We start from the raw sequence: 26,724 nt of genomic DNA, 5'->3' as shown, positions 1-26,724 counted from the left end.
TAAATAAAAGAAACATTTCTGACCTCGTTCATGTCTGGATGTTCTCGCTTCAGGTTTCCAGCAGCTGAGATCACAGTCTTCACAGCTCTCATACCAAAATCATAATGATCCTTCATATAAACATGAGCAAAAGTCAGCACATCTTTATATCTTTGCTATTCTTATAGACATACACATAGATACATATCTGTCCGTCTTCTCAGGAATATGTTAACTATGTAACTGTGTGTTGTATGCCAATATCTTTAAATATCTGTAAAATTTAAGTCAGTTTAACTTGCTTTTTCAATATCTTATACACCCACTTTCCCGGACAAATAGCACATTTTACAGAAATGTATGTGGAGATTAAACTGATTCTAATTCTGATCTCATCTGAATTCATACAGTACCTGACAGCTAAGCTGTTCAGAGGAGAGCTTGAAAGTGGTTGTGATCTTCTTGGAGAGGGCTTTGGCATCACTGAAGCCAAATGAGTACAAGGAGATCTCAGCTATCATAGCATAGTCAGGTACCATCATGGCCACAGGACGAAACAGGGCCTGTAGACATAATCTCACTTGTTGAACCGCATCTGCTTATACTGAGTGTTATATACAGTTATTTAAAATGAAATGATCCTTTCAAACCTTGAGATTGTCAGGCAGTTCAGTGCGCCCGGCGTAACCGGGATTCATAGTGATGAAGACAGCGCAAGAAGGGACAAGAGGGATCTCTGTTCCCTCAAACACAAACCGTTCTGCCTAAAAATAATTATTTTAGAAATATTTACATAAGAAAAAAAATCTAATTCTTTACTTATATAAAAACAATATATACATTTCAAATACATCTCAATTAAAAGTTCTTCCAAAAAATAGCTAAATTAGTCACTGACTACAGAACCTTCTATATTGGTAAGTTGTGTAATCTTTTAAATGGAAAAAAAAAAAAAGCATTTTAAGATATACAAAACATTATTCTGTAATCCAACTATTGTAAAAACTAGTAAATGTTTTTGCTAATATCACAGAATGTAACAACTTTCTTTGTTATTTTTCCTGACACATCAGCCTCCAAATATAGCAGAGGACAACGTAACGTAACACGTAAACGTAGAATATTTGTCATTTTATAGCAATACAAAACGTGGGATGCATTATTTACATATGTGTATATGTATACCTGTGTTGGTTTTCACATAACATTAAACAGCATTGCTTACAAGTCTCTGGATGGATCCAGGAGGTGAGGTGGATTCAACTCAAATTTATCTAACATGTCAAATTTACTAAAGCATAACACTTTCAAACATCTTTGTTCTTTCTTAAAATGCGGTAGGAAGGATAGTGCAACATATTCACACAAAATGGAAATACTCACTGTACTTATGCACAGTATTTGTACTCAAGTACTCTGTTTATAAGAACAGTGGAACAGTGAATTTCTAGTGAATCAGCTTCTTACCCTTTGCTGCTGGGCCTTTTGTATAGTAGTGATCTGCTGTGCCACCACAGACAGCACTTCCACATCAATACGATTAAACTCATCAAAGCATGCCCAGGCCCCTGAGCTGCAAAATGCAATATGAATGTGATTGATGGAAGATTTGTGATATTTAACAGCAAAACTGACATCACACTTCAGTGAGTGCCTCTCACCTGGCCAGTCCTTTAAGAAACTTTCCCATAGCAATAAAGTCCAGCTGATCAGAGCAGTTGAAAACAACTGTCTGAATAGCCAGAGCCTTCCCCAGATCTTTAGTGGTTTCTGTCTTTCCTGTCCCTGCTGGACCTGCAGGAGCGCCTCCAAATTTCAGGTGAAGAGCTCCTGTTAGGGTCAGGTAGCATCTGAAAGAGGCAGGAAGAGGTGTATTCCAAAGAGTATATGGCATTTAAGAAAAAACAGAGTGGACAATATTAGACTTAACAAGTACCTGTCAGTGAGCGGGGTGATGACCAAACGTCCGGAGTTACCTAGGTACTCATATCCATACAAAAACTCTGCATTCACTGCACGGATGTACAAGTCACCATTTGCCCAGTAATATCTACAAAGAGTATCAGATCTTTATCACACTCATTCTGCACAAATAGTATACAGTGGAATCCAACAGCAGGAGTGACAGAAGTAAAAAACTAAAAGAAAATACAGAAAAACAAAACAGACAGATAACCTGAGCTGGCTGATCCACTCAAAGTCATTTATGCTTGAGACCTCCTGTTCGACTAGTTTGGCCACAACGTCTTTAGCATGGACCTCTATGACAATAAGGGCAGACAGCACAGCTCGTTGCATCTTAGACAGACGTCCTCTCACCAGGTGCACCAAGTCACCCAACTTCAGAAATAAAAAAGGAAAATTTTAAGAATGTCAGTGTACTGTACTGCGCACAATGCTCAGTGTAAATGTGAGTAACACATAATGAATGTGTTTACTTTTCCACAAATTATGGCTATTTAAAGAGTTATTTAGTTTGAATATTGACCAGTCTAATACCAAATCTACACCTGTGTCTGTAGTTGGGGATAAAGGCCATTGGCCAAATTTCCCTGCTCCAAGGCCTCAGACACCTCAGAAGTCCAGAAGACCTGACAGCCAGCTATCACCACTTGACCAGGCCACGATAACACCCACTCTACACGAGGTTGCTGAGGAGTCAAGAGAGCAAAAACTGGACAACTTGAATATGCCTCACCTCAAAATTGTACAAACAAGCGATACAAGAATAGAAAGCACATCATCAAAGTGAGAGTCAGGGTCGCAGACCTCAGGGTAGACTTTGAGTGAGCGGTCAATGTAATCCCTCAATGTGGCCTTCATAGATTTCTCGACATCCCTGAGCCAGTCCTCCACATTTCCAGTAGGCCACACTGGCAGGAACAGCTTCACCTCCTCCCCTTCTCCAGAGTACATATGTGTGATCTGTAGATCTGACTGGAATTGAAGCTGAGAACCAACAGAAGTCTCAGTCGCATGTGGTATGCATGTTCTATTTTCAGTAATATATATGAAGAGTACAAAAACAACCGGCCAGAACAAACCCGTGCGATGTTCTCAAAGCATTTGCGCAGGTGCGGTTGTACAGCAGTAGGATCTTTGGTCTGGGACAGAATCTCCAGGAGCTCATCATCTGACAGGAAGTAAAACCTACAAAGAAATATTGTATATTATTATTATAATACTGTATAGTACACTGTACCAAGTCTGTGTAATGAAAAACTAATTTCTGGCTATAAATCAACCACAGATCACTAACTATGTGATTGATGATTATTGTTGATTCAAGTAGCCTTTACTTTTTCAAAATATTTACTTGTTTCCCTGTTAGTACCCGGCTTCCCCATGTATAACAACCAAAGCAAGTTTCTCTGGCCACTCACTGTTGTTAAGGTGGTGGTATCATATGAAATGTTAATCTATTATTTACACCATTGGAAATTGAGAGCTAGGGGAATCTCAGGACTCTTTCAGTGAGGCTTACCGAGGGAAGGAGCCTCGTTTTGTCTCCAAGTACTCACTGAGGCCCTTCTGCACCTGTTCCAACAGTGCATTGCACTCCTTTAGTTTGTCTAGTAGACGAGCATCTGGACACAGCTCAATCACCTAGAGATAAATGCAGAAACACATGTGAACAGTTTTCAAAAAACAAATGAGCATCATTATCATCTAGCTCAGATCTCTGTTTAAAAACAACACCTTTCCGTGTTGTGGTAGCTCTGACCTTTCGATTATTAAAGGCACTTTTCATGATTCTCCTCCATGTTTGTTCCATTTGCTGGTATCTTTTTCCTTCCACAGGCAGCTGCTGGTTGATATCATCAGAGCTGAAGATTGGCTCCAAGTAGAGCCAGGAGCGCTGGCACGTCAGCCACTCCTCCAGCACAACCTGCAAGCACCAGGAGAGGGCAGTAGTACAACATAAGACACTGTATGATGAGAGTCGCATTCGAGATGACTGTGTGCGGCTGACTTTCTCCGACATGATAGTCAAACCTGAGCTGCAAGGGCGGGGTATAAAAACACTGCTGTCAAGTCAGACACATTCTACCTGCGTAAGCTGACTGTGTGCTTAGGACGATGTCTGATATTGTGACATCTGCAAAGACAAAAGGTGGTTCCAACTTTGTGCAGCGGAGAAAAGCAACTGCAGTCACCTCTGCGAGGTTTTAACGTCATGTGACATGGTGAAGTTTTGTAGCCATGGGCAACGTTGGACAAATTTTCTAACCAGCATGCCTTAGGTTAAGTCCTGCATGCATCATGTTAAGTCAGCGCTGCAAAGTGCTGCATGAAGTCAAATGTACCTAATGACAAAAGACACAAGACCTTAACTGTGTTTGTGTGTGTTTGTGTGTGTGTGTGTACTTGAGTCATTCTGAGCTTGCTCTCCCAGGTGTTGATGCGTCCCTCAAAGGTTTTTTTGAAAGGAGAGAAAGACATGCTCTGCGTCATGACAATGTGGTCATCCAGCAACTGGGCGGCTTCATCTGGGCTTTTCAAGATGTAGGTGCCTGTCTCCTTATAGGGCAATACATCAACGACTACTGTCGACCACTCTTGTTCCATCTTCTCCAGGGCCTGAGTGAGAAGGTGTAAGAAAAAATCAGCAGAAACCAATTTTAATGCAGATACTGACAGTGTGCATCAGCAAAAGTGTATGGAGTTGCTTTGAACAAAAAACAACATGAGTCACTTAGACCCACCATCATTTTGAAGGTGTAAAAAGGTGCATTTAACATAAATAGTTTGTTTATCTATACAAAACACAACAGCTCACAAAACACTGTATTTAGAGAATGACTCCTGTTCAGAGGTACCTGTTCAATGGTGTACTCTTTCCCAGCCACCTCAGCCACGTGAGCAATGTCATCCACGTGGTTCTGTAGGCCAAGCTCAAGGCAGCGGGTGAAGGTCAGGTTGGCTTTGGGCTTGACTTTCATTTGCATGCGTTCTGAAAGCATCTCCCAGTGGCGGCTCTTCATCCCCGGGTTCCTCAGGCCCTGAATCAGAGGGATGTAAGGACGGAAGTCCTCAATCTTGCCGCGGATTTCAGAGGCCACTATTTGGCAATCTAGTGTCGTGTAAGACAAAGAAAGCGGGCCAAGAAAAATAACATGTAAACAATCACACTTTACTTTGAAAAGTTGGAATGGTGATAGAAGTGTCACCTACCAGGAGAGTCCTTGAACTGTTTAAGACATTTGTGAATGGTCTTGTGGGCATCTGTAACATTGCGCTCAAGCTGCTCAGGGTCGATGGAAGACAGCGGGTCGTTGAGCCAGCTCTCATGCCAACGTAGCCAATCAGAGGTGGTGCTCCATAGGTCTTTAAAGGGCTGGAAGTCCTTCACCAGCTTTTGCAGACGATCATACTGTAATACACATTCACATTTTGTTGTCAGAAAAAGCATGACAAATGTATTCTTTACTATATGTATTCTTTCCCAGTTTGTTTAACAGTTCAAAACAAGGGGGAATAATCTTGCATCTGGAATGACAAATTGTAGCTTGTAATAGATTCGCTTTCTCTTACATTAGTGACAGGAATACCAAACAGACGTTCTCTGGTGTTGTAGATTTGAGCCAGTGCTTGGCACTCCTTAAGCTGCTTGCTTATACGCCTCACCTCATTGGCCACCTCATGGGCATGATCAATACCTGCATGGCCAGCAAACCCAGCAACCACCATCTATAAACAGAAGTGTGGTGATTATATTGCTGAACTTGAAAAATAGAATTTCTAACTTTAAAACTTTTAATGGTGTCCAAATGAGGCTGTGAGTTCAGGAACAAGTCTGTAAAGCAATCATTTCAAACTCATCTGGTAAATTGTGGTTGGCTCCACTGACCTGTAGAGAGTCTAGTTGATCATCAAAGTTGTTCTGGTCGACCAGCTGGATCTTACGGAAGCGCGCCTCATCCTCCACATGCTGGACGGCTGCTACTTCCATCTGACTGATTATCCTTTGTGGCCATCCAATAGCTGCCCACCTGCACAAATAAGTTACTATAGCAATCGCTACTCCACACTTCCCTCTAGCTACTCTAATCACTAGGAACCCATCAAATGACTGTTAATGTTCCCACATGGAAACATACAAATTAAAGTTTGTTTTCAAAGAATTACCATGATGATTTTACACTTACTTTTTATTCATATCCTCATTTGACAGACAGTAGCAAAATTCTTCAATTAGCTCATAGTCAGACAGGATCTTGCCAATAAGCTCCTGTTGTGGACAGATTGAAAAGAGAATCTAATCTAATTCCTGAATAAGATTTATTGATCAACCAATCCTTTATATGACACACAACAGAAATAGCCAGTTCATGTGAATCAATGTGCACCTTGTAACTCTTGAGATGTTCTGGAATTTGCTTCATCCAGTCCCTCTTTTCAGTCAGTTCCTCAATGCTGTTGGGCTTCTCACGTAGCTTTCTACTCATGATGCTGCACTCTTCATATGCCTACACACACATACACAAGATAAAAAGAATTTATGTTAAAAAGGCAGGAAAGGTTCACTTTAAAGCTGAAGTTTTTGGACCTCTAAACAAATGGCTTACATCATCAACTTGCTTGCGTAGCTTCAGAACAAGGTGGTCCAGAAATGCTTTGGCTAAAGCCCTTCTTTTGTTAGAGAGAGCCTGACGCACAGTCTCCACACGGACGTAAAATGGACCAATGACAATGGAGGATGGCAGGGAGTGTTCGAGCCTTTCCTTGTCTTTGAGATGCTGTTCCACCTCTTTCTTCACTTCTTGGGATTTCTGTTCAGCATGTGTATGAGATCTGTCAGAGAAGATAAAAGTGACTCATTTTAATGGGGAAGACCATAATTCTGACTGACTCAAGTCCTTAAACTTTGTATATGTAAATTAACAGACTTACTTGAGATGCGTTTCTATGTCCAAGTTGTATAGCTCTAAGTGTCTCTCATATTGAGCAGCGTAAGCCCTCAGAGGTATGGCTGCTTGTATCAGAGCATTGCGGACCTTCTCCCTCAGCTCATTTACCTCTGGTTCCCACAAACTCACTGACTCGAGCAACGGATCACCACCAATAAACAACTTCTGCATCACAAACTGGCATGGACATGGGAGGAACAGTTAGATTCTCAACATTTAGAGCATACTTATCATTATCATCATCCGTAGACAGATGAGATCATGAACGAGTTTTCCACTCACACATTTCCATTTTTAATTTAATGCTCTGTGATTCAGGTGCACATTTTATTTTACCTTATCAAGCTGTGGTACTTTGTACGTAGCCAGAATGCCCTTATCAAACAGGTTAACGATAGATGTCTCAAAATTCTCCAGAGGAGTGCTGTAATGAACCTTAGTCTGATCCAGAACCAAGTCCACTAGGAACAGAGGGTTCTTCTTTGGCCTGGGAACAGAGAATGGAGTAATATGCCAACACAAAACTGAATATTTAGCACAGTAATAGGTTATGTCTAAATATAGTATAGTAATAGATAGTAAGATAAAATACACATGCATGTGTATATAAATGTGAATGTGTATCTATGTCTGCTTATACTGTATGTGCAAGTGCATGCTATCCTACTTGTAGGGGCTAGTGATAAGGTTGTCCCCCCAGACCAGGTCCTGAGGACATGTCAGCACACTGTGGCAGGCGTCCAACACCAGCTGAGTCATGCTGATGAGTGAATCCTGCACGAGGAAGCGCAGTGAGTCCTGCAGGTGGAAGCGCACCACAGCCATCAGTTTGTACATCTTGGAAATCTTGTACATGTCCCAGCGAGACTCGTTCACATTGTACGATCCCGGGCCAATATTCCTCAGGTTGGAACGGATGCTGTTGCTCAGCGTGACCAGCCATGCATCCCTAAGAAACAAGCTTATCTGGAGAAGGAAGAAAAGATTTTATGTTTCTCCATTCATGTGAAATTCAGGTGTCTTCTTCTGATAATTCCCAGTTAACATCAACAAAATGTTGAATAAATTAAAATAAAAAGGTATTTTTCCCCAGTACCATAGAATAAAAGAAGAGTTGTGGCTGTTGTGGTTTGACCACGAATAAGCTGCAATTGCCCTGATGACCTGTTTTTTTTAGCATGAGTAGTGGTTCAATTTGGATGCTATATATGCAGTGATTAGCAGACCATCAAACTATGCATTTAAAGTCTTATTTAAAAGAAATAAAAGCTACTTTAAAGTCATAGCCCAGTAATGGCAGAAGAAAAGCTATTCCAATGTTAAAATACCTGAGTGTGCATTTGAGACTGACTGACTTCAAACTCGTCCAGTCGCAGTGGTTTCATCAACGTTACATTGAACAATCTCATGTTTGCTACTTTGCTGCACTCCGACGATATTTCAGATAATACACAGATCACCTCTGGCTTTGTTAGCAGGGAATGGAAGACAAAAGCGGCTTGGTTCTTCTTATAGTCAAGATGAGGAACTGGAACGCACCCTATACACAGATAAAACAAACCAATGTGTACATATGATTTTGAGGGTAAATAGCGGGTATTAGGTGGTATCACATTTATTTAATCTTCACGCCATTGCCTCAAACAAACGTATACAAGGCTGTCTTACCTTTTTGAGGAACATACTCAGGATCCTTCTGTGGCAGGGTGATGTGTGAAAACTGTTCTGGGTGGTTCATCACTACTTTGTCAAAGCTCATGCGGTTCATAGTACGGTGATATTCCAGTTTGACCTCCTTCTCCAGGGCCTCTATACACTTCTCCACACTGCACACATTATATTACTGTTATTCACCTTCTTAGTTAGTTAACATTTCTACTCAGAGGGATCTATTATAAAACAGATCATACTGAACAAGAACAAAATGAGAGCAGTAAAATGGCATTACTCACATTTTCCGCCTGAGCCCAGGGGCTGAAAGGGCATATCTTTTGATACACTGGAGACTGTGACTATCAATAGATGGTGTTCCCTTCCAGATGGGCATGCAGTCCACAGACAAGTGGTAGAAAAGCAGAGCCTCTGTGTTCTCCCTCCAGTGCATAGCAAACTTGATCCGTTCCACAAAGACACGTGGATCCTCGGCAATGAATAACACTCTGATCCTGGGTACCCAGTACTTAGTGCCTGCTATCATGGCGTTTACTCCTGTGCAACAGACGGAGATGGAAAGCACACATACATGGTCAACACGACAAACAGAGGGTGACAGAGACTAGATGAAATTATGAGACAACGCTTTTATTATATTGCAAAGACTTAAAAAAAACAACCAGAAGATTTGGTCTTTTTGTGTTCTTCATCTGTCAGTTTGGTGTTATGGTGAACCTTCTGTACCAGGTACTGGCATTTCTCCTTACAAAAGTCAAGAACCCCAACTAAATGCCAGCTGTACTCCAGGGATTTTGGGTGATCTTCAAAAGAGAAAGAAGACAGTCATGATCAAAGAACAGAAAATAATATCTGTTGTATCTCTGTTTACACAGTATATTTCTGAGGATGTTTTACCAGAAGCAATGTCATCTGTAGGCAGCAGGGCTTTTGCAGGAATAGGTTTTCGATCAGGTGAACCCTTGGCATAGCCCAGGGCAAGCCAGTCTTCTGGAGTCCTACAGTCATACTCCTCATTATCAAATATCTATGGGAGAAACACAAGAAAGACGAGTGTGGGCTGATCTGTGCACCAAAATATAGGATGTAATGGTAATTGGGAAGCCAAATTCCACAGAAAGGATTGCAGCAGTAACAGGCTCACCTCCAGGGGGAGGTGGGGTGACACAGGATTGTCTGGTGTAGTCACATGCTCATCACTACTGCTTTGATGTCTTGGCATTAGGAGATTAGGGTATATGCCTTTTTCTGCCAGGAGCTGTTCAAAATCTAACATCAAGTATTCCCTTCGACGTCTATAAGACAACAATATAAAACAGTTTAAATAAGTCTACAACAGGAACTTAAAATCACTATGTACAATAAGAGACAATCTCTAAACATGATAATGCTTTAGATTATAGCCCGCAAGTTCTAGCTTTATTGCACAGCAGGTAATACTATACCTCTTAATAATACAATGGGCATACATACATTCCCACCTTATTCCCTAAGTTCACATCTTGTTCCCTTGTACCAGTAGACTGTTAGCACAAAAAAATTAAAATTGGGAAGAATCGCACTCTATGTTGTGGGCCAAAATCTACTTTACCCAAAATATGAACTGTATGATAGAAGCTCAGTGTCTTACTCACGCACATGTGACTAGTGAATCTGGCCTTACAGTATGTAGAATACACTAACTACAGAAAATGCATTGAACAGAAAGCTCCACAGCCCTAGATAAAGTGTCCTCTTCTGTCATTCTTTGTGTACACAAACAGTACACACCTCTCTATCTTTAACTTGCGAGGGATCTGGCCAGGAATTGTCCGGTAGGGCATCTGGACCTTGGGTGTATCTCCACCCTGGCAGAAGTAAGAACTCTGTGATTGCTGTAGGTAACGTCCATGGTTGTCCTTATCAACAAGCTTACGCTGGTCAGCTTGGGTCTTGAAGGTTGTAACTAAGGAAAACAGTGCAGAAGGACAAAGACTTTACACACAGCATATCAAATGTTGTATTTTAGAGGATACGCTGCTCCTCTTATAAATACAATAGTTGGCTTATCTTACCAGAGATAATGACTTAAAATGCCTACATGCCTAAAAATGTCATGTAAAACAGTCTCCCACCTTTTGTTGTGTTGAGATCACTGAACCCGAGGATGGACTGGCCCTGTGACCTGTGCTGGACCTCAGGTCCCACTGTACAAGACTATCAATAAACAGTTACTCTTTGTTTTGGTCAGTGCATGGGAGAAGCTCAGTATGTCTGCATGGACTTCATAATAAAATGCATGAGCTTATGTGCTTTTACCTGGAATTTGAATGTAGTGATGACATCTGAATAGATGCCCCTCTGTTCACTCACAGAGCATTTTCTGATTGGAGGGAGTGTGCACTTTTGACTTGCAGGGGGCTGGGGCTCTGGGGGTTTGCTGGGGGGATGAGGCACCAGTACCCCGAAACCAGGCACATATTTACCTTCCATCTTTTAGCAGAAAAAAAAAAAATTCATGTAACGTTATGAACAACAAAGCCTGATTTTCATCCTGTCACCTGCTTCTTCTGGACAGTATAGACTACTGCCTCAACATGCTTTAGCTACACGCAAAATGTTGATGACAACTGTAACGTGTGTATAATGTTTCTCACATACTAGCATCTCAGGTAAACAAACGTTAGCTTTTATATTTTGAAGAGAAGTATGGGAAATTGACGACACCCACTGGCGAAAGAAGTTTGATCTAACTTAACCTTAACAATAGGACCGTTTGTGTTCAATTTTTCACCGGCTCCGTGCACATTTTAACCGACCGCTGCAACAGAATAACCTAAAACCAGCAAAAGAAGCAGTTCAAAATACAGGCTATAAAATAATTCGTTAACCTTCCGCTAGTTGTTTGGCTAGCAATAACTGTTAGCTACGAGCGTCTGCGTTCGCCAAATCAGGTAAAACTAACCAGGTAACTTTGCTAATTCAATTTTGTAAACAACAGAAAACAAGAATTTTGACATACCTTATTTTAAATTAATTGGAAGTTGTAACGCCCCGTTTAAGAATCAACCGCATAAAAGCATTGCCGAGCTGAAATCTCAGTTTCCAAGTGGAAGTTAACCGGTGTGTTAATGTTGTACGCGACAGCCGTTGTCATGGAGTTAAAGATGTGACGCTCCGCCAGAGTGAGCCCGAGCTGCACGACACAGTGAAGAAGGTAATACTTCACCCAAAGAAAGGACTTTTAAAGGTCTATATTTAATGTTTTTCTGGGTGCCATAGCCGCAAATCTATCAGCGATATATAGTTAGGATTCCTTTGTTATAGCAAAGAAAATGAAAACGGCGAAACCACCAACCATAGGCGGTAGGTGCAAAGGCTGAAAAATGCTTACACGATGGAGCGAATGACAGCGAGTTTACAGATGTCTATGGACACTTTTGTACAGACATGGACTTGTGTCTCACGATACCTGGGTGTTTGATGGAAGGGAACGGACTGATACAGACACAGAAGATACGCATATGAATTTCTCTTTGGGTGATACTGTTTAGTCACCATTGCTTACCCACTTTGTGGATACTTGCTCCTCTGTCTGACCTTTTATTTTCACTTAATTTCTTTGTTTGTTTTTTCAAAAAACTGTTCTCCTTTTTTATTATATATTAATAAACATATGTATATTTATTTATATGACTACTTGTCACTTAATTGATGAAGTCCTATGTCAGGAAGTGTTAAAATAAAAAGTTCCGCCAAAGAAATCTACTTAGCCTAATGAACACAATTTTGGGACATGAAAAGAAAAGAAAAACAAAAGAAACAGATGGAAGGAGGGAATTAGAAACAACAGAAAGCAGATGGCGGCATTAGTTGACTCAAATACTGTGATTAAGGCTTCAGTACAATGTCATGCTACTTTATTCTCAAGTATTTCTAAAGCTGTAGTCACTTTGCAGATTTTTGATTAGTTTATAAAAGATATGGAATGTCATAAATTAAACTACTACCCAGCAATGTGTTAATAGTATCCACCCCCAGCAGCCACACCATGAAAATGCTGCTTATACAATAATTCACCAGTAATCCAATAATTGGGTCCATTTCTCAATCAATCCACTCCCAGTCCCAAAACATTTAAACACATGAATAACTGCTGGATAAAAGCATTTTGAATCTGAAAGCTGTAGGCCTAGTAGATGATATAACAATACATATATAATTGCACCAGAACACCCACATCCCACGCTGAAGATAGTGATGGTAATGGTGATAATGGTAAGCTAATGTAATTTGATTGGAGTGCACATGTTTCTGTGTACAAATTTCCAATCTTTTCCTTTAACACTCCTGACAGCTAGAATGTGTCTTCAAGGGGGAAATCCCCATTAACCTGTGCGTTCCCCACACTCCTGGGTCACAAGGGCATCATAACCTCATCTTTTTCCCATGGCAGATCATAGGCATAATCATGAACTGCGGCCCCTGCTCCTGCCCCTGGCCTCTTCAGTTGAAACCCATCAGAGCAGCCTGAGATTGGGTAGCCAAGCACAAATGAACCGTATCATGTGTCCAAACCCTCACGTGTCACTTGCAAAGGACATGTTGCCACGCAGATAGGGAGAAATTAAGGTCGAGAAGGGCCCGGAGAGCAGCTGAAGAGGTGTAGTCTGTATGAAAATAAAATCTGATGGCACAGGAGGTCTTGTGCCTGGCTGTGGCTGGGATCATGAGGACAAGGGCATCAAATGTGATAGCACTTCCCTTTACTACAGCGCTGTGGAAAGGTCATGAAGAAAATGCTTTACAGTGCAGCCAAAGTACAAAGATCAAATACATAGAGTGATTTGACGTGGTTGAATATGGATACTGCAACTCTGTGCAGCGGCCATTCCTCAAGAAAGGCCTGTTGAAAGGCTTGGTAAGAGGCCTTCCGCTTCATTGGCTTCTTCTCAATGGAGCTTAGTCTCAAAACAATGACCTCACCCAATGAGGAAGCCCAAACCAAATGAAAGACTTCCCCAAGGGTCTGAATAACCAACATCTAATGACATCATATCATAGTGGCCTCAGCACTCAAAGCGTCCTGACCACAGCAGTTTATTAATCATTTGCACATGTCTAATGGTATTGATTAAATCAGTGAGGAGAACCGTGCCAGAGAGGTTCCAAAGAAAACCTCACGAGAACCACAAGTCTCTGATGAGGTGGTGGTCCTCAAAACATGGTCGCCTACCAATGTTTGGTTGGCAGCCATCTCTGGAGCCAGGAGCCCACCATGGCGATGGGACTTGATTGGACAGATGTGGCCAGCAGCTCTGGGTGAGTGGAACTGATTAAACCCTAACAAGCCTTATTACAGCTTTGATCCACCCTGTACTCGCCTTTTTCTCACTTCTCGTCCAGCAGCAGAGATAACTTGGATTAACATCAACTGTTAAAGAACATCAATATTGGTCACTTACATAATCACCCAGATGTACAATCCATCCTCACCCCTCTTCATTCTAAAATACTCAAATCATTCATCCACTTCTCTTCCTCCCTCTCTCCTATTTTTACAATATTGGGATGTTGTGAGGGTCATGCCTTTGTGAATATAACTCCCATTTTACGCTAATGTCATCAGCATGTGGTGCTAACTTCAGCTCCTCCTGAGGGCCAGATGTTGGCGGATAGGATCAAACACTGGCTATACCCCTCTTACTGTCACATTGTTGGGCAAGCCAGGAGGGCTCAGCGGTCACATATATTCCCACATACCCCTTTTCTCTGCAGAAACCCACAGTCAAACCACAACTGTGGGCACACCCTTAAGTAAGCAGTGTAATTTTATTTTTGCATTTTCCACACAGGAATGGAAACCTCATTAGCCTCATTATGCTTTCTAGAGAATAGACTGAAATATTGTTACATGTTATTGTTATATTGTTAGTTACATCCAAAAAAAGTGAGAAAAAAATGCTGGGATCATTTGCCACGGAGCTTTAACGTCTTCCTCATGATTTACACATTGACACAACGGAGCTAGGAACAAATAGAACTCCTGGACACATTGTAAGACTCATTTACACCTACCCCTTAGAACTTAATACACATCACTGCACCCCATTTTCAAAGCACCTTTTCTCTTTTAAAGGGCATCTGATCTGTGAGCAACACCACTGTGGTCAATGAATGTCACTGGTGTCGGTTCATAGATGAAACAGAACCACCATGAGGGCAGCAAATGTCACGGTCACATCCCAGTGTTTTGCGGCAGTGCATTTTACAAGAGCAATGCAACATACATGAGGCTGCCTCCACGCACATTTGAGTTTTGCCTTTGCCCGGTCATATGAGGTACTGTTGTTTAATGGTGACCCTTGTGCTTGGCTGTAAATTGAAGTCGCCATCGTGGATTGGATGACTCACAGGTGGACTCCTGGCATGCCAATAAATACTTTTTTAATGAGTTGAGAAGGGCCTCAAAGCAGCAAAGGGGCCAGACATGAGAGACAGACTCGAACCCCCCAACCTGTGGCACAGGACCTCAAACAGCTGCGTTTGATTTTTCCTCTCATTTGCTCCATTTCTCAGTGTGACTTTTAGGAGGGGAACCAAAGGGACACAGCATGGGTCATAAAAATATTCAACATAGTGGGAGAATCTCCATGAAGTAGTTATGATGAAGTTGCGTGTATTTATGTGAGCATACAGCATAATATTTGTGGCTCTGGGTCTCTGTAAATAATATCAAACTGAGTACGGTCTAGACCTGCTCTATATGAAAAGTAATGAGATGACTTTTGCTGTGAATTGGCGCTATATAAATAAAATTGAATTGAATTGTTGAACACCAGTGTTTATCCGAGCCTCACTGTGCTGTCCTCAGCACACTTGATGGTAGTTAGGTTTGTTCAGCTAGTTTACCATTTTTTTCTGTTACATTTTTAGTGCCAAATTACAGCTCCTTTGAACCTATTCAAGCTCTTTCAGACAGTTAAAATAAATTGTCATGTATGCCAAGTCAGTATGCTTTATCTAAGTGGGTGTGCGAATATGAGCTGGAAGAATAAGCAGTGAGTGGAATCTGTAACACATGTCATGTGTGTGTTTTTGTGGTAGAAACCAGTGTGTGCTGACATTCCACTTTGTTTACGTGGGTGGGCGATGTAAAACCCAAGAAAGAGTTATCAAGAAATTGTGCCTGTGTTTGTGTATGTGCATGCTTGTGCATGTGTTTGTGTGTCAGAGTGACAACGTGTTTATGTGAGTGAGTTGATGACGCAAAAAAGTAAATCTTGAGCTTGTTACTTGATGACATCATAAACAGATATAAAGATTTCAGACAGGGACACGAGACAGAGAGGAGCAGCAGTGGGAGTGTGTGTTTTTGCAAGTGTGCTTGTGGGTAGGAGGTTAATTTGTTGTCCAACATTAAACAGGAGTTTCAGCTATAAATAAGTCATCACCACTCAACTGAAGCCTCCTCAAGTGAGCCACTTTAACATTCCTGACATTGCTCCTTGTTGAGAATTAATAAAGAATAAATGGTAACAGTTCCGCATAGTTTCCCGTCACCTACACATACATGAGAGTTTACAACCATAACTTTTCCATGAACTTACACCCACAAATCCACGCATAAGCTCACAGATGCACACATTATTGGTTTGGCAAGCTGCCCGAGTGCTTCACAGAGACCTTGATTTGTCATCCTGCCTTATCTGGCCTCTATCACTTTCTGGTCTGACAGTTTAATCTGTGTCATTCATCCTCTCACATCAAAGAGGCAACACGCAATCTAAACCGCTGATACTAGCACATGCGTACGCTCACACACAAAGTAGATGTGCACATGCGCATGTAACAACAGAGTAACTTTAAACAGTCTCTTTGAGACCCCTCCAGGACATGAGGATCATAACAAACATCAGCAGTGCAGAGACATTCTTTGTAAGGTGTCCACACTGATTATCATGCACACAGTGATAACAAGTTCAAGCAAGAGTCCAAATCAAACTGAAGCCTAAAGAAATACAGTCCTCTTGGTTTTATTGAACTTGAACTATAGACCTTTGCAGATGACCTTTCACCTTGACCTATTGACTTCAAACTATGTCAACTGACTGGCTTCAGACTGAAGTATTTAGGAACGATATTCATGTATGATTTAAAGACTGCAACTGTCTAAGCTAGAATTTTGCGGATCTATATATCAGACTTCAGTACTATGCGCTGTATATTGTGAAATATATGAGTCTTTCTTAAAAGACTCAACAGAATAATTAACTCTGACCTCAGTGCCTGACTTAAGTACTCCCTATAATAACCATGGCACTTACTGGTTGCTGTTGAGGCCAGTGGATAACATCATATAAGCTCCTACTGTGTGTTGCTATGTCTCCGTAACAAAAATGCCATAACAAATGTAAATTAGACAGGCACAACCTTAATCGTTCTGAATCCAGATACACTAACTGAATGGATGTTATTTTTGGCCTGTGAGGCCTAAATGCAGTAAAGTCATGTAAGGAAGCAGCTTAATCCTCTTCATCCCTGGAGGAACATATGAGCTGACATGTAGGACACAAAGACCGAGAGAAGAAGGGAGAAGGAGATGGATAAGTGTGGAGTGGCACATGTCACTCCGCACTTCTCATTCATGTGGTCTTGACACACAGATATATGAGTAGCCTGGACAAACACTGAAGATTATAAGGGCAGGAAGAGGGAGTCCCTGTTCATCTGACCCCAGCTCTCTAACCCCCGGGCCCCATTAAGCCCTGTGAATGAGAGAAAGAGGAGTAATTAGAGAGGCAGTAATGGGGCAGGTAGGAGATCCCTGTGGCCTTTCCTGGCTGGTATTTGACCTCTCACAGCTGGGGGCCATGACAAAGATACATGCTGAACATTGGGGGAATGTATTGGCTGAAAGGACATTTTTCTCTCTGCCCTGAGAATGTAATACGTTTTGGGAACTGCAGCACGGGTTCTGTTTATTCTCCTTGATATGCTCATGTTCTAAACAAGCACTTTATTGAATGTGGGCGGGTCTGCCTTCCAATATCACAGAAAATGACCCCTAATTACAATTCAGTCAATTAAGAATTCAATATGTTTTTGATTTGATTTTTTTATTTTGAAGCCAAAATAAGCAACCAAACATTGTTTACTTGCTCTTTGAATATTTTATGGCTCTGCTGCAAACCTTGACCTCAAACCTCAGTGACTTACTGAAACATACAGTCTTAGTGCCTTTGCAGAAATCAGATATGAGTCACGTACAGTGTGAATTTCTTCCAGAACCAGCCGGATTCTTTCAATGAAAGCAAACAGCTGGACCACACTGATGAGTAACTCTATTTTTTTTCTATCCATTATCCCTCCTTAAACACAAAAATGCACAAAAGTCCTCCCATCCTGCAACCTGTTAAAAGATGTGAAACTCATTTCCGTGTGTTCCACTGAGCCATGACTGACTCTAAATCTAAGTCCAAAGCAGCTGATTTTATGTCTGTATGCCACTAACATAACCAGATAACAGCTAATCCCTATAACTGGCATTACTCTAATCTCCCATAAAGCTATTCTTAGCGTATACTGCACAACTGGAGTGAGACGAAAGGAGAAACTGTGAGATGGGAGAAGATGGAGAACCTCCAGGGGTTTTATTGTGTGGAGGCCTGCCAGACACTATGGCTTGTGGAGTCGAGAGCAGGAGGACAGAGAGATGAAAGGAAAGACCAGTGAGAGGTGAACGAAGACAAATGTGCAATCGATAGAGATGGAGAGATGACTTGAAGGACAGTGGAAATGGGGTTAAAAACTGTAACAGTAAAATACATTTAAAATCAACACAGAAGGATAAATGTCAGATTAATAAGGATTGATGTCTGGGACAAAAGGATGTGAGCAATCCACTGCTGCTCCTTACACAACATGATGTCATATTTTCTGTCAGCACAAACATAACATACATCATTATCTTTGGCCCATATGTTATTACTTAGTAATTCTGTTTTTGTTCTCCACTCTGGGGGAAAGCAAGCAGGCAGGTCTGTAAACAATTTGTATGGCATTAAAGACATTTATGGAAACCAATCCAATTCTGTGTGTCTATTCCAATTTTCTCAGCCCCCTTGTTTTTGCAGTTGAGCCATAAAACTGAAGAGATGTGGAGTTTATTCTTCAAACTCAGGAGTGTGTGTGTGTGTGTGTGTGTGTGTGTGTGTGTGTGTGTGTGTGTGTGTGTTTGGGAGGCACAATAAATCAGGCTCAGCAAAGGCTTAGATTTCCTGACATGTGTGTGCAGTTAAAAAGAATTTAAAAGTGACTGTCATGTATCTGACCATGTGTTTATTATCCGGTGTTATAATGAAAAATGGCAGAGTAATCTAGCCAGTCAGGCAAACAGATGAGAGAAAGACCCTTTTTTTTAATCAAAGTAATTTGCATAAAACTCCAAGCTGTCATATTCTTTGGGTGCCACAATGCGGAATCAAGCTGCAAATAACTGCACTGTGAACTATTTTTGTCTCCCTTCTCAGGTTTCTTCCTGCTGGACTTCAAAGAGACCTGTAACTTAGAATTAATGCAGCTGAAAAACAGGAGGACAGACGCAAATAAACTCATTTCCTCGACCCATTACGAGGCCCTGCTTGGTGGAGTGAACTGGTTTAGCTGGTACGCGCTGTGCGGCTGGTTCACATTAACAGTCCGTGCAAGTCGCAATACTGTCCTCCCCTGCACAAGATCTTTAGCAGAATCTCAATGGATGAAACCCAGCCAGAGTGGAGAAAAATACACCTTCTCAACCCAGGGCTGTTTTGGTCTAGTGTTAGTGGTGCAGTACAACGTCCTCAGCGTGTGTGTGTGTGTGTGTGTGTGTGGGCAGGGAGGACCATGGATAAATAGAGCGCACACTCCTCTCCTGTGCGTAAACGCGTAGAGCGCTGGACCTGGCCGGTGCACGGAGCTCTCGGGTTGGCTGCGAATTAATGGAAACATTTAAATGAATAAATTAGCATAGAAACGTGCCTATTGATTTCATCGTTTAAGCTAACACACACTTTTGTTGTGCAAAACGGATAAAGACAAACATCTATCAAATTGAAATTAGCAACAGTTTATTATGTCAGATTTGGAGCGTTTATTTTTGGACAAACCAATAATGCAGCGCGCAAAGAGATGCCCCAGCTGTTCCTGAGGATCTTTTGAACTTTGTCAAGGATTTTTTGTTGTTGTTGTTGTTCCTGTGAGGACATCGGAGAAATACTCCTGGATCCATCTGGACGCTTTGCGCATTGCGTAATTGGCAGGGAAATGCGCTTGCCCGTTGGATAGGTTACACATAATGTTGGGACTAATCTCTTCTGCAAGGCGTTTATCGCACAACAGAAACAAGCACGAGAGTGTTTAGTATGCGTGGGAAAGGTCAAAATCAGATGCTGGTGGCGCTCTGTTGGCTCTTTTTGGTACTGACGAGGAGCGGAGCAGGTGAGGTGCCTCATCATCTGTGTTTCTGTTTCTCTGAAACAATTACTTGCGTCATTGTGGCTAAACTGCCTTCTCGTTTTTCACCTTGTTAACGATGGCTATGTTCTTGATTGGGCAGACAGTTACGGTGATTCAACTGCGTTAAATGTCCATGACATTGATGATCTAATGATGTCTTACATGGTTCTTCATTTGCAGGTGACATTTTAACCTATTTGCTGTCAATGTCCATACCGGTGTGTTGAGCATGTCTTGCTATTACATGTAACCTGAGAGTATTAATGCTGTCCAATGGAGAAAGGGCAGGAGTCTGTGTCACATCAGTGCAAGCAGCAGTGGCACAATGGTCAGGCAAATAAAAAATTCATGACAAAGGCAATGAAGAGGACCTTGGTTTTGTCCATGACGTCAGTGCTTCTGCCTTTTTTTGAAGCCTTTTCTGTCACGAGATATATTGTTAAAGCGCTGATCTGAGTGCCCGTATTATCTCAACAAATATACTCTGCTATGCCATAAGACTCTAACTTAATCTTCATCAATCTCTGTGTCAGTTTCAAGATGTGTGGACCATGCCTGTAGTCCACCCATAGGGAACCTGGTTAGTGGCAGGACCCTCCTCACCCTCTCAAGCTGCTGTGGGAACAGCTCCTTCCAGCACAGCCCTTGCCCCCATCCTCCTGTGACCCCGCACCTCTGCCTCGATGACACCCACCCTTCAGCTCATATGACTGACGACCCTTTCTTGTATCCGGATACCTGGTGGGCATCAGGTGCAGGTACCACCATGAAGGGGCAGCAGGATGAGATCCGCCTGGACCTGGAAACACAGTTCTGTCTGTCCCATGTGATTTTGGTGTTCAGGTCACCCCGGCCTGCTGCCATGATCATCGAACGTTCAGCTGACTTTGGAAAGACCTGGGAGGCTCTTAAGCTCTTCGCACACAATTGCAGCTTGGAGTTTGGTTTGCCTGATGATTTTACGCAGCCAGCCTCTTTGTGTACATCCCGTTATACCAGTGCTACACCCTGCAGTGGGGGGGAGGTAAGAGAACATGCACAGAGATATATTATCTTTTAACAGATCCACGATGTTTGATTCGGTGCTGATTTATGCTCTGTTTCTCGTCCCAGGTAATATTACGGACACTTGACCCCAGCAGTGCTAAAACACTGGACCTTTACAGTCCGGAGGCTCTCGCCCGCCTCACCCTCACAAACCTCCGCATCAGACTGCTAAAAGCTCAGACTTGTCCGGCACCTCTAAATCCCCTTGCAGAATGGAGAAACCCCCAAGCCTCAGCTCTGACCTCCACATCCACCACAGAAAGCCCAGCCTCAGCACCTTATGCTATTTATACTTTACTGGCCAGAGGGACCTGCCTGTGCTATGGACATGCTGAGTACTGTGTACCATACAACAGCAGCCAAGACACAAGATGGGACAGTAACATGGTGAGTGGTGTTTCCTGTACGTGTGTAAGTAAAAGAACAGCAGTCAGTCATAAGGAAACTATGAGAGAAAGTGTTTGCATTGGCCTGTGTTCTATTACAGTCTTGTATAACACACATGCAAGGATGTTACGTCCAGGTGTTAAATGTATTTACTGATGGAAAAATTGCCAGTTAAAGAGCTTTAAATAGCTTGATTTACTCTTTACACCACCTGCCTGGATGTATTTTATAGCTGTCTCTAGACAGCTTTAAAATAGCAGGCGGCTGTAAGGTCTGCTAATGTAAGTGAAGCAACTGAGCAGCCCCAGATGTCTCTTCCAGGTGTCTGGTAGGTGTCTATGTACTCACCACACAGCAGGGGATCACTGTGAGAAGTGTGCCCCGCTCTACAATGATCGTCCCTGGCGACCTGCCAACAGCAGCAGTGGGGAGTCCAACACATGCCAGAGTAAGTGACCACCAACAGGACTGTACGACTATCCACTTGGATCGGTGGATAGTCGTCTTGCTGGTAATGAGAAAGCTAGAGAAGAGCTTGTTGAGTGTTGATGCGGTGTTGGAGGAGATGTGTGGGTGTGTACTTTGAATTAAATATTGGCTGCACATAGAAGAGTTCTAAATAAATATTTAAGATGTATTTAGATTTTTAGATGTTTATTTTTTTTTTTAATCGGCACACAAACAAATAGCAACAACACATACAGTTTGACTATAGTAAACAAGTAGGCTACAAAGACTAAACACAAATCCAACACATACTTGTGATTTGCCCATCAGCCGTGTTTCCTGTTCAGTTTCTCACTCATCCCCATCCTGATGCCCTCACTTTGTCTCTCTCTCATCTCTCTGACTGCTACGACATCACACACCTCTGTGACTTCAGAGTGCCAGTGCCACGGTCACGCAAATAGCTGTCACTTCTCTCAGCGGGCGTGGCTTTCCTCTGGTGGCACCAGTGGCGGAGTCTGTGATGACTGCAGACACAACACTGTTGGGCGCAGGTGCCAGCGCTGCCGCCACGGGTACCACCGCCACCCATCCCTGCCCCTCAACTCGTCCCAAGCCTGCACACGTAAGGGTTGTTCTGTTCTTAATTTGATCTAGGTGGAGTTAATTCAAAGTTAGGGAGATTTGTGGATAAAATGAACAATAACCATGATGTCTAACAGCTCCATCTGCTGGCTTATGTTTGTACATAATTTGACAGTAATAGAAGAGAAAAAGAACTTTAACTGGGTCTCTGTTTCTCAGGCTGCTGGTGTGACCCGCAGGGCTCTTTACCTCCTCGTCCTGGAGTGGAGGGACTCTGGTGCCACCCTAGAAGCGGGCAGTGTCAATGTAGATCTGGTGTAGGGGGCACAAGCTGCAGCCACTGCCTGCCTGGCTATTGGGGTTTTGGAGAGGAGGGCTGTAAACCCTGTGCCTGCCCTCACAGCTGTCATCCAACTACCGGGGAGTGTCTGGACAGGTTAGCCATAATGCTTAATTCGTGGCCAAATTCTTTAAAACTGAACACAGCATGGTCTATTGCTGACAGTGAACCTTGACCTGATGGGTTAAATTCATTTTTTGCAGCTACTCAAATAATCAGGTGTTCAATGTGCCCATTGGTGGAAAAATCCCTGACCTGGATCACATGTTCACAATTGAAGAAGAGGTGCAGTGGTCCAAGGAGCTTGCAGTCTCTGCTCTGCATTCCACAGGTGAGTGTTGTAACTTACTTTGCTGTGACATTATCTGCACTGCAAGGCTTAAACTCAATTTCTGTGCACAGGGAAGTGTAGCTGTAAGGAGAAAAAGCTGAGGAGTGTGTCTGACCTCTGTAAGACCAAACATGATTATGGTGAGACATAAAATTTGCTTTCAACTTTCACTTGGTCCAAAATTAAAAACAACAACTGTGATCTACAATTTGGCTGATGCTTCAAATTGCCTTCTGCCTTCTGTCTTTCTGTGTGGCCCATGACAGTGATCAAGGCAAGTGTGCTGTCTGCTCATGACAAAGGCAGCCACGCTGAAGTCCAGGTCAAAGTTCGCAAGGTCCTTCGATCAGGCCAAGTGGCGCTCTACTTGGGGACCATCAGCATCTATCCTCTGTCTTGGACCAGCCGTGGCTGCACCTGTCCTATTCTGAACCCAGGTGAGACAAGTTCTAAATATGACAAAGAAAAGGGATTTGCGATATGGTACATGAAACACAGTAACGTTCAGTATATGGTTTCAAGGTTTTCTAGAAGAGACTTCTAGCATTAAAAGATGAATATTCAAGCTGTCAAACAGTGATACAAAGGTTAGAAAATATCAAGCTAGGGACAGATTTGTTGTTAGCTTTAATCAATTTACAATGTTTTACCTTTTTCACCAGGTATGGAGTACCTCCTAGCAGGCCCAGAGGAGGCCGGGACAGGCCGTCTGCTGGTCACCATGCAGAGTGTGGTGGTCCCATGGACACCCCAACTAGGTCTACTTCTATCAGAGGGCCTGAGGAATGGATGTCCATGAACCAAATGATCGAAAAAGACACACCTCAGGGGATTTCAGTCTGTGGACAATTCAGTAAAGAGACTGCCAATCACTGGATAACATGCTGTTTCCTCAGGATGGAATGATCCAAGAGTCAAACTCATAAGTCAAGGTCACAAAACTGAAGAAAGGTACTCACAGTGTGTGGGTTTGCACAAAATATAGACTGAAATGAATGATTGGGTGTGGTCACATAAATAATACGCACATAATAAACGGTCTGCAAGTGTGATGTACCTGATATTAAAGGCCTTCTTTGCATACAAGATTAGTTTGTGTGATAACCAGTTCCATTTTGAAGCCATTTACTTGGTAAGTTGGTAAAATACTTGGATGAAATCTCTTATACTCTTTATCTCCTCTCTTTTTTTTTTAGCACAGAACAAATTACATAAGATGGTCGTATAGCCATAGAGAAAATATGTGAAGTGGAAAAACTTATGAGCTTTAATTGTTTGAATATTAAACTTTTAAGAAATACATTTAGAAGCTAAAAATATATACTTTGGTTTCAACGAAATGTTGAAAAACAATGTTACTTAAATAAAAGCAATAGAATAAGTAAATGTTGTAAAATATGATTGTGTGGACAGGTTCTGGAATTTTACTCAGTCACACGTTTTCCTCAACTTGTACATCTCCTTTGCAATGTTAGTGAGTAAAGCTCACACGAAACTTAAGGTGTTGTGCTTTGACTTTAAAAGGACCAAAGAAAAATGAAGCTGAAATTGTTCGATCATCATTTTAATCTCGACATGTCTGAGGAAAACCATCAACTCTTTTAAGGCTTGAACAACATTGAGTGGTGACCACAGAATCCAACTGGAGATTAGACAGTGTTAAAGACAATATAAACATTTACGCAGTGGTCTAGGCCAGATACAGGGTCAATTAACAAAAATTATGACCGTTTTTCATACAGCAACAGATGAAGATGGAGAACCTGAAGTATCTAATATTCATATAAATGTTCACCGAACAGAACATGTAACAGTAGCCTTGTTTTCTTACCATTTATTTGTGTTTTGGTCTCTGAAGTGGTGGAAAGCAAATGGAATCAACAGTTTAAGAGTTAAAACTGTCTTGAGTGAAAGGAAGATTCCTAAAAAAAAGCCGAGCATTGCTTAAATTAGAAGAATAAAGTGATACCTGATTAGATTTGTCAAATTAAATTATTAGAGATAAATCAGTGCTAAGTGATGTTCCTGACCAGTTGACATTAACAGGGAAACATGCACGCCAAGTAACTGCTCTTCTGACTGACAAGAGAACATGCAGCAAATTAAAGTCCTTTGGCATATCAAGTGAGTCTTTCAGCTAATGTCCCTGCAGCAAATTGCTTGGCCAGCTGTCATTAAACCATATTACTGAGTGATGTTTGAGTGCTCGGCAAACAAAGCAGCCTATACTTCTGTAAATATGCTACGTTTCTCTGCATTCACAACATCGTTGTTCATGAGCGCCAGAGCTGTGTCAGTAAGCGTTCTCTGTCAGCTTAAACAGGAGAAGAGACCAATCAGAGCTCCTCATGGAGAGTCTTATGCTGGGCAGTGCTCGCACACAGAAAACAAGAGCCTGGGTGACAACTGATTGACCTTAGCTGGCAGTCTGGTCGTCTGTAGGTGACGTGCTGTCGGATGAGACAGCCGACTCGGATGTTGAAGTGGCTGGGGTGGAATCAATTTCAGGGGGTAAGGCAGAGCCCTCAGTTGGGGCGGTGGAGACAGAACCAGAGTTGGACTCTGCCTGGGTGGAACTTTCTTTATCTTCCTCCTGAGGATAGAGCTCAGGGTACCTCTGCATGCACTCCTGCATGTTACGGAAGTGATCGATGCACTCGGAGCCCTTCACCTCTTCCTTACTGTAATGGAAGCAGGAAAAGGCCTCCTTGAACTGAGAGCCACACGGCCCGCTGGCCATGCCGCCCAGGCACGGGCAGTTCCAGTTGATGTCTCCATTTGGCAAGATCAGGCCTAAAGAAACAGGAAACCAGACAAACAAGTTAACAGAATACCCCCTATGAGGTTAGGGATGTTTGAAAATCCACTTTTGTCACAAGGACAACTTGACTAACCCTGTTCCTCATAAGGATCATCGGGGTCCTCTGCAATGAGCTCAGCATTGCTGGGTGTCTCGTGGTCTTCCTTGGTCACAAAGATGATGCGATCCTTACCTTAAATGACCAAAAAAAACAACAATCATCATGGATTAGAATAATTTCTTAAATTAGGAAACCCTATCCTGGCTTATGTGTATGATGCCAATTTATTTCCATACCTCAACAAATAAAAAGAATAGCTGTGCTATTTGGTTGGCAGTATCTCCTGGGTGGGGGGTGGTGGGGCTCTCCCAACTTGTGAACTAACTTTAACCGTTACGTGTCAAATTAACGACCCTATTATAAACACACCTTTACTACTACTGGAGGCCTGCCGTTGCTCGCAGCTAGCCAAGTAGCTAACCTACTGTTATCTAAGTTAACGATGTGTCTGGAAGGTTAGCCTAGCATGGTGGCTGGCTCGCTGACATTGCCCTGCCATGCAGTGAAAATTAATCGGATTTACCCTCTTGCCTGCAGTACGACATGCCTGTCGGTGTCTTTGTCCGTCGAGTCTCGTCCTCTGTGGTGAAAAATGTGTGTGAGAGAAACTGCCCAACAACTGCAAGGATTTCATTTGACAAGCTACCCGGCGTCCAAAACCCCGGCTACCCCTCTGACCTGTGCATG

General features: G+C 42.4%; 3 protein-coding genes across 4 annotated transcripts in view; 1 reads left to right on the top strand and 2 right to left on the bottom strand.

Annotated features, from left to right (window-relative positions):
- Positions 1-11,698, bottom strand: part of dnah1 (dynein, axonemal, heavy chain 1) — a 38,291-nt gene extending 26,593 nt beyond the window's left edge. For both annotated transcript variants that reach the window (XM_046028378.1, XM_046028377.1), the window contains exons 1-33: positions 11,563-11,698; positions 10,860-11,033; positions 10,676-10,757; positions 10,332-10,506; positions 9,706-9,856; positions 9,459-9,588; positions 9,224-9,364; positions 8,843-9,098; positions 8,559-8,716; positions 8,219-8,430; positions 7,558-7,856; positions 7,227-7,377; positions 6,874-7,067; positions 6,549-6,774; positions 6,330-6,449; positions 6,129-6,211; positions 5,831-5,972; positions 5,515-5,670; positions 5,155-5,353; positions 4,800-5,053; positions 4,348-4,560; positions 3,704-3,868; positions 3,464-3,585; positions 3,024-3,129; positions 2,749-2,928; positions 2,490-2,630; positions 2,156-2,319; positions 1,916-2,029; positions 1,641-1,829; positions 1,447-1,552; positions 630-743; positions 393-542; positions 24-110 (exon numbers count right to left, since the gene is read on the bottom strand). In XM_046028378.1, coding sequence (XP_045884334.1) covers positions 24-110; positions 393-542; positions 630-743; positions 1,447-1,552; positions 1,641-1,829; positions 1,916-2,029; positions 2,156-2,319; positions 2,490-2,630; positions 2,749-2,928; positions 3,024-3,129; positions 3,464-3,585; positions 3,704-3,868; positions 4,348-4,560; positions 4,800-5,053; positions 5,155-5,353; positions 5,515-5,670; positions 5,831-5,972; positions 6,129-6,211; positions 6,330-6,449; positions 6,549-6,774; positions 6,874-7,067; positions 7,227-7,377; positions 7,558-7,856; positions 8,219-8,430; positions 8,559-8,716; positions 8,843-9,098; positions 9,224-9,364; positions 9,459-9,588; positions 9,706-9,856; positions 10,332-10,506; positions 10,676-10,757; positions 10,860-11,033 — 5,154 coding nt within the window. In that variant the 5' untranslated portion in view covers positions 11,563-11,698. The remainder of the gene's footprint in view (positions 1-23; positions 111-392; positions 543-629; positions 744-1,446; positions 1,553-1,640; positions 1,830-1,915; positions 2,030-2,155; positions 2,320-2,489; positions 2,631-2,748; positions 2,929-3,023; positions 3,130-3,463; positions 3,586-3,703; positions 3,869-4,347; positions 4,561-4,799; positions 5,054-5,154; positions 5,354-5,514; positions 5,671-5,830; positions 5,973-6,128; positions 6,212-6,329; positions 6,450-6,548; positions 6,775-6,873; positions 7,068-7,226; positions 7,378-7,557; positions 7,857-8,218; positions 8,431-8,558; positions 8,717-8,842; positions 9,099-9,223; positions 9,365-9,458; positions 9,589-9,705; positions 9,857-10,331; positions 10,507-10,675; positions 10,758-10,859; positions 11,034-11,562) is intronic.
- Positions 11,699-11,702: 4 nt separating this feature from the next.
- si:dkey-202e22.2 (netrin-4) lies at positions 11,703-24,257 on the top strand. The gene is made up of 10 exons (XM_046028379.1): positions 11,703-11,757; positions 20,573-21,063; positions 21,153-21,473; positions 21,795-21,921; positions 22,357-22,545; positions 22,725-22,941; positions 23,049-23,176; positions 23,248-23,316; positions 23,443-23,613; positions 23,839-24,257. The coding sequence occupies exons 2-10, from the start codon at positions 20,746-20,748 to the stop codon at positions 23,973-23,975; spliced, it is 1,677 nt and encodes a 558-aa protein (XP_045884335.1). The 5' UTR covers positions 11,703-11,757; positions 20,573-20,745; the 3' UTR covers positions 23,976-24,257.
- A 467-nt stretch (positions 24,258-24,724) lies between these two features.
- On the bottom strand, positions 24,725-26,724 carry chchd4a (coiled-coil-helix-coiled-coil-helix domain containing 4a). The gene is made up of 3 exons (XM_046076429.1): positions 26,561-26,724; positions 26,071-26,169; positions 24,725-25,969 (listed from the first exon to the last, which is right to left on the bottom strand). The coding sequence occupies exons 1-3, from the start codon at positions 26,580-26,582 to the stop codon at positions 25,593-25,595; spliced, it is 498 nt and encodes a 165-aa protein (XP_045932385.1). The 5' UTR covers positions 26,583-26,724; the 3' UTR covers positions 24,725-25,592.

The sequence above is a fragment of the Micropterus dolomieu genome, linkage group LG18 (genome assembly GCF_021292245.1).
Source record: "Micropterus dolomieu isolate WLL.071019.BEF.003 ecotype Adirondacks linkage group LG18, ASM2129224v1, whole genome shotgun sequence".
Lineage (NCBI taxonomy): Eukaryota > Metazoa > Chordata > Actinopteri > Centrarchiformes > Centrarchidae > Micropterus > Micropterus dolomieu.
The sequence above is the reverse complement of the archived record's forward strand: the minus strand, read 5'-3'. Positions and strand labels throughout refer to the sequence as shown.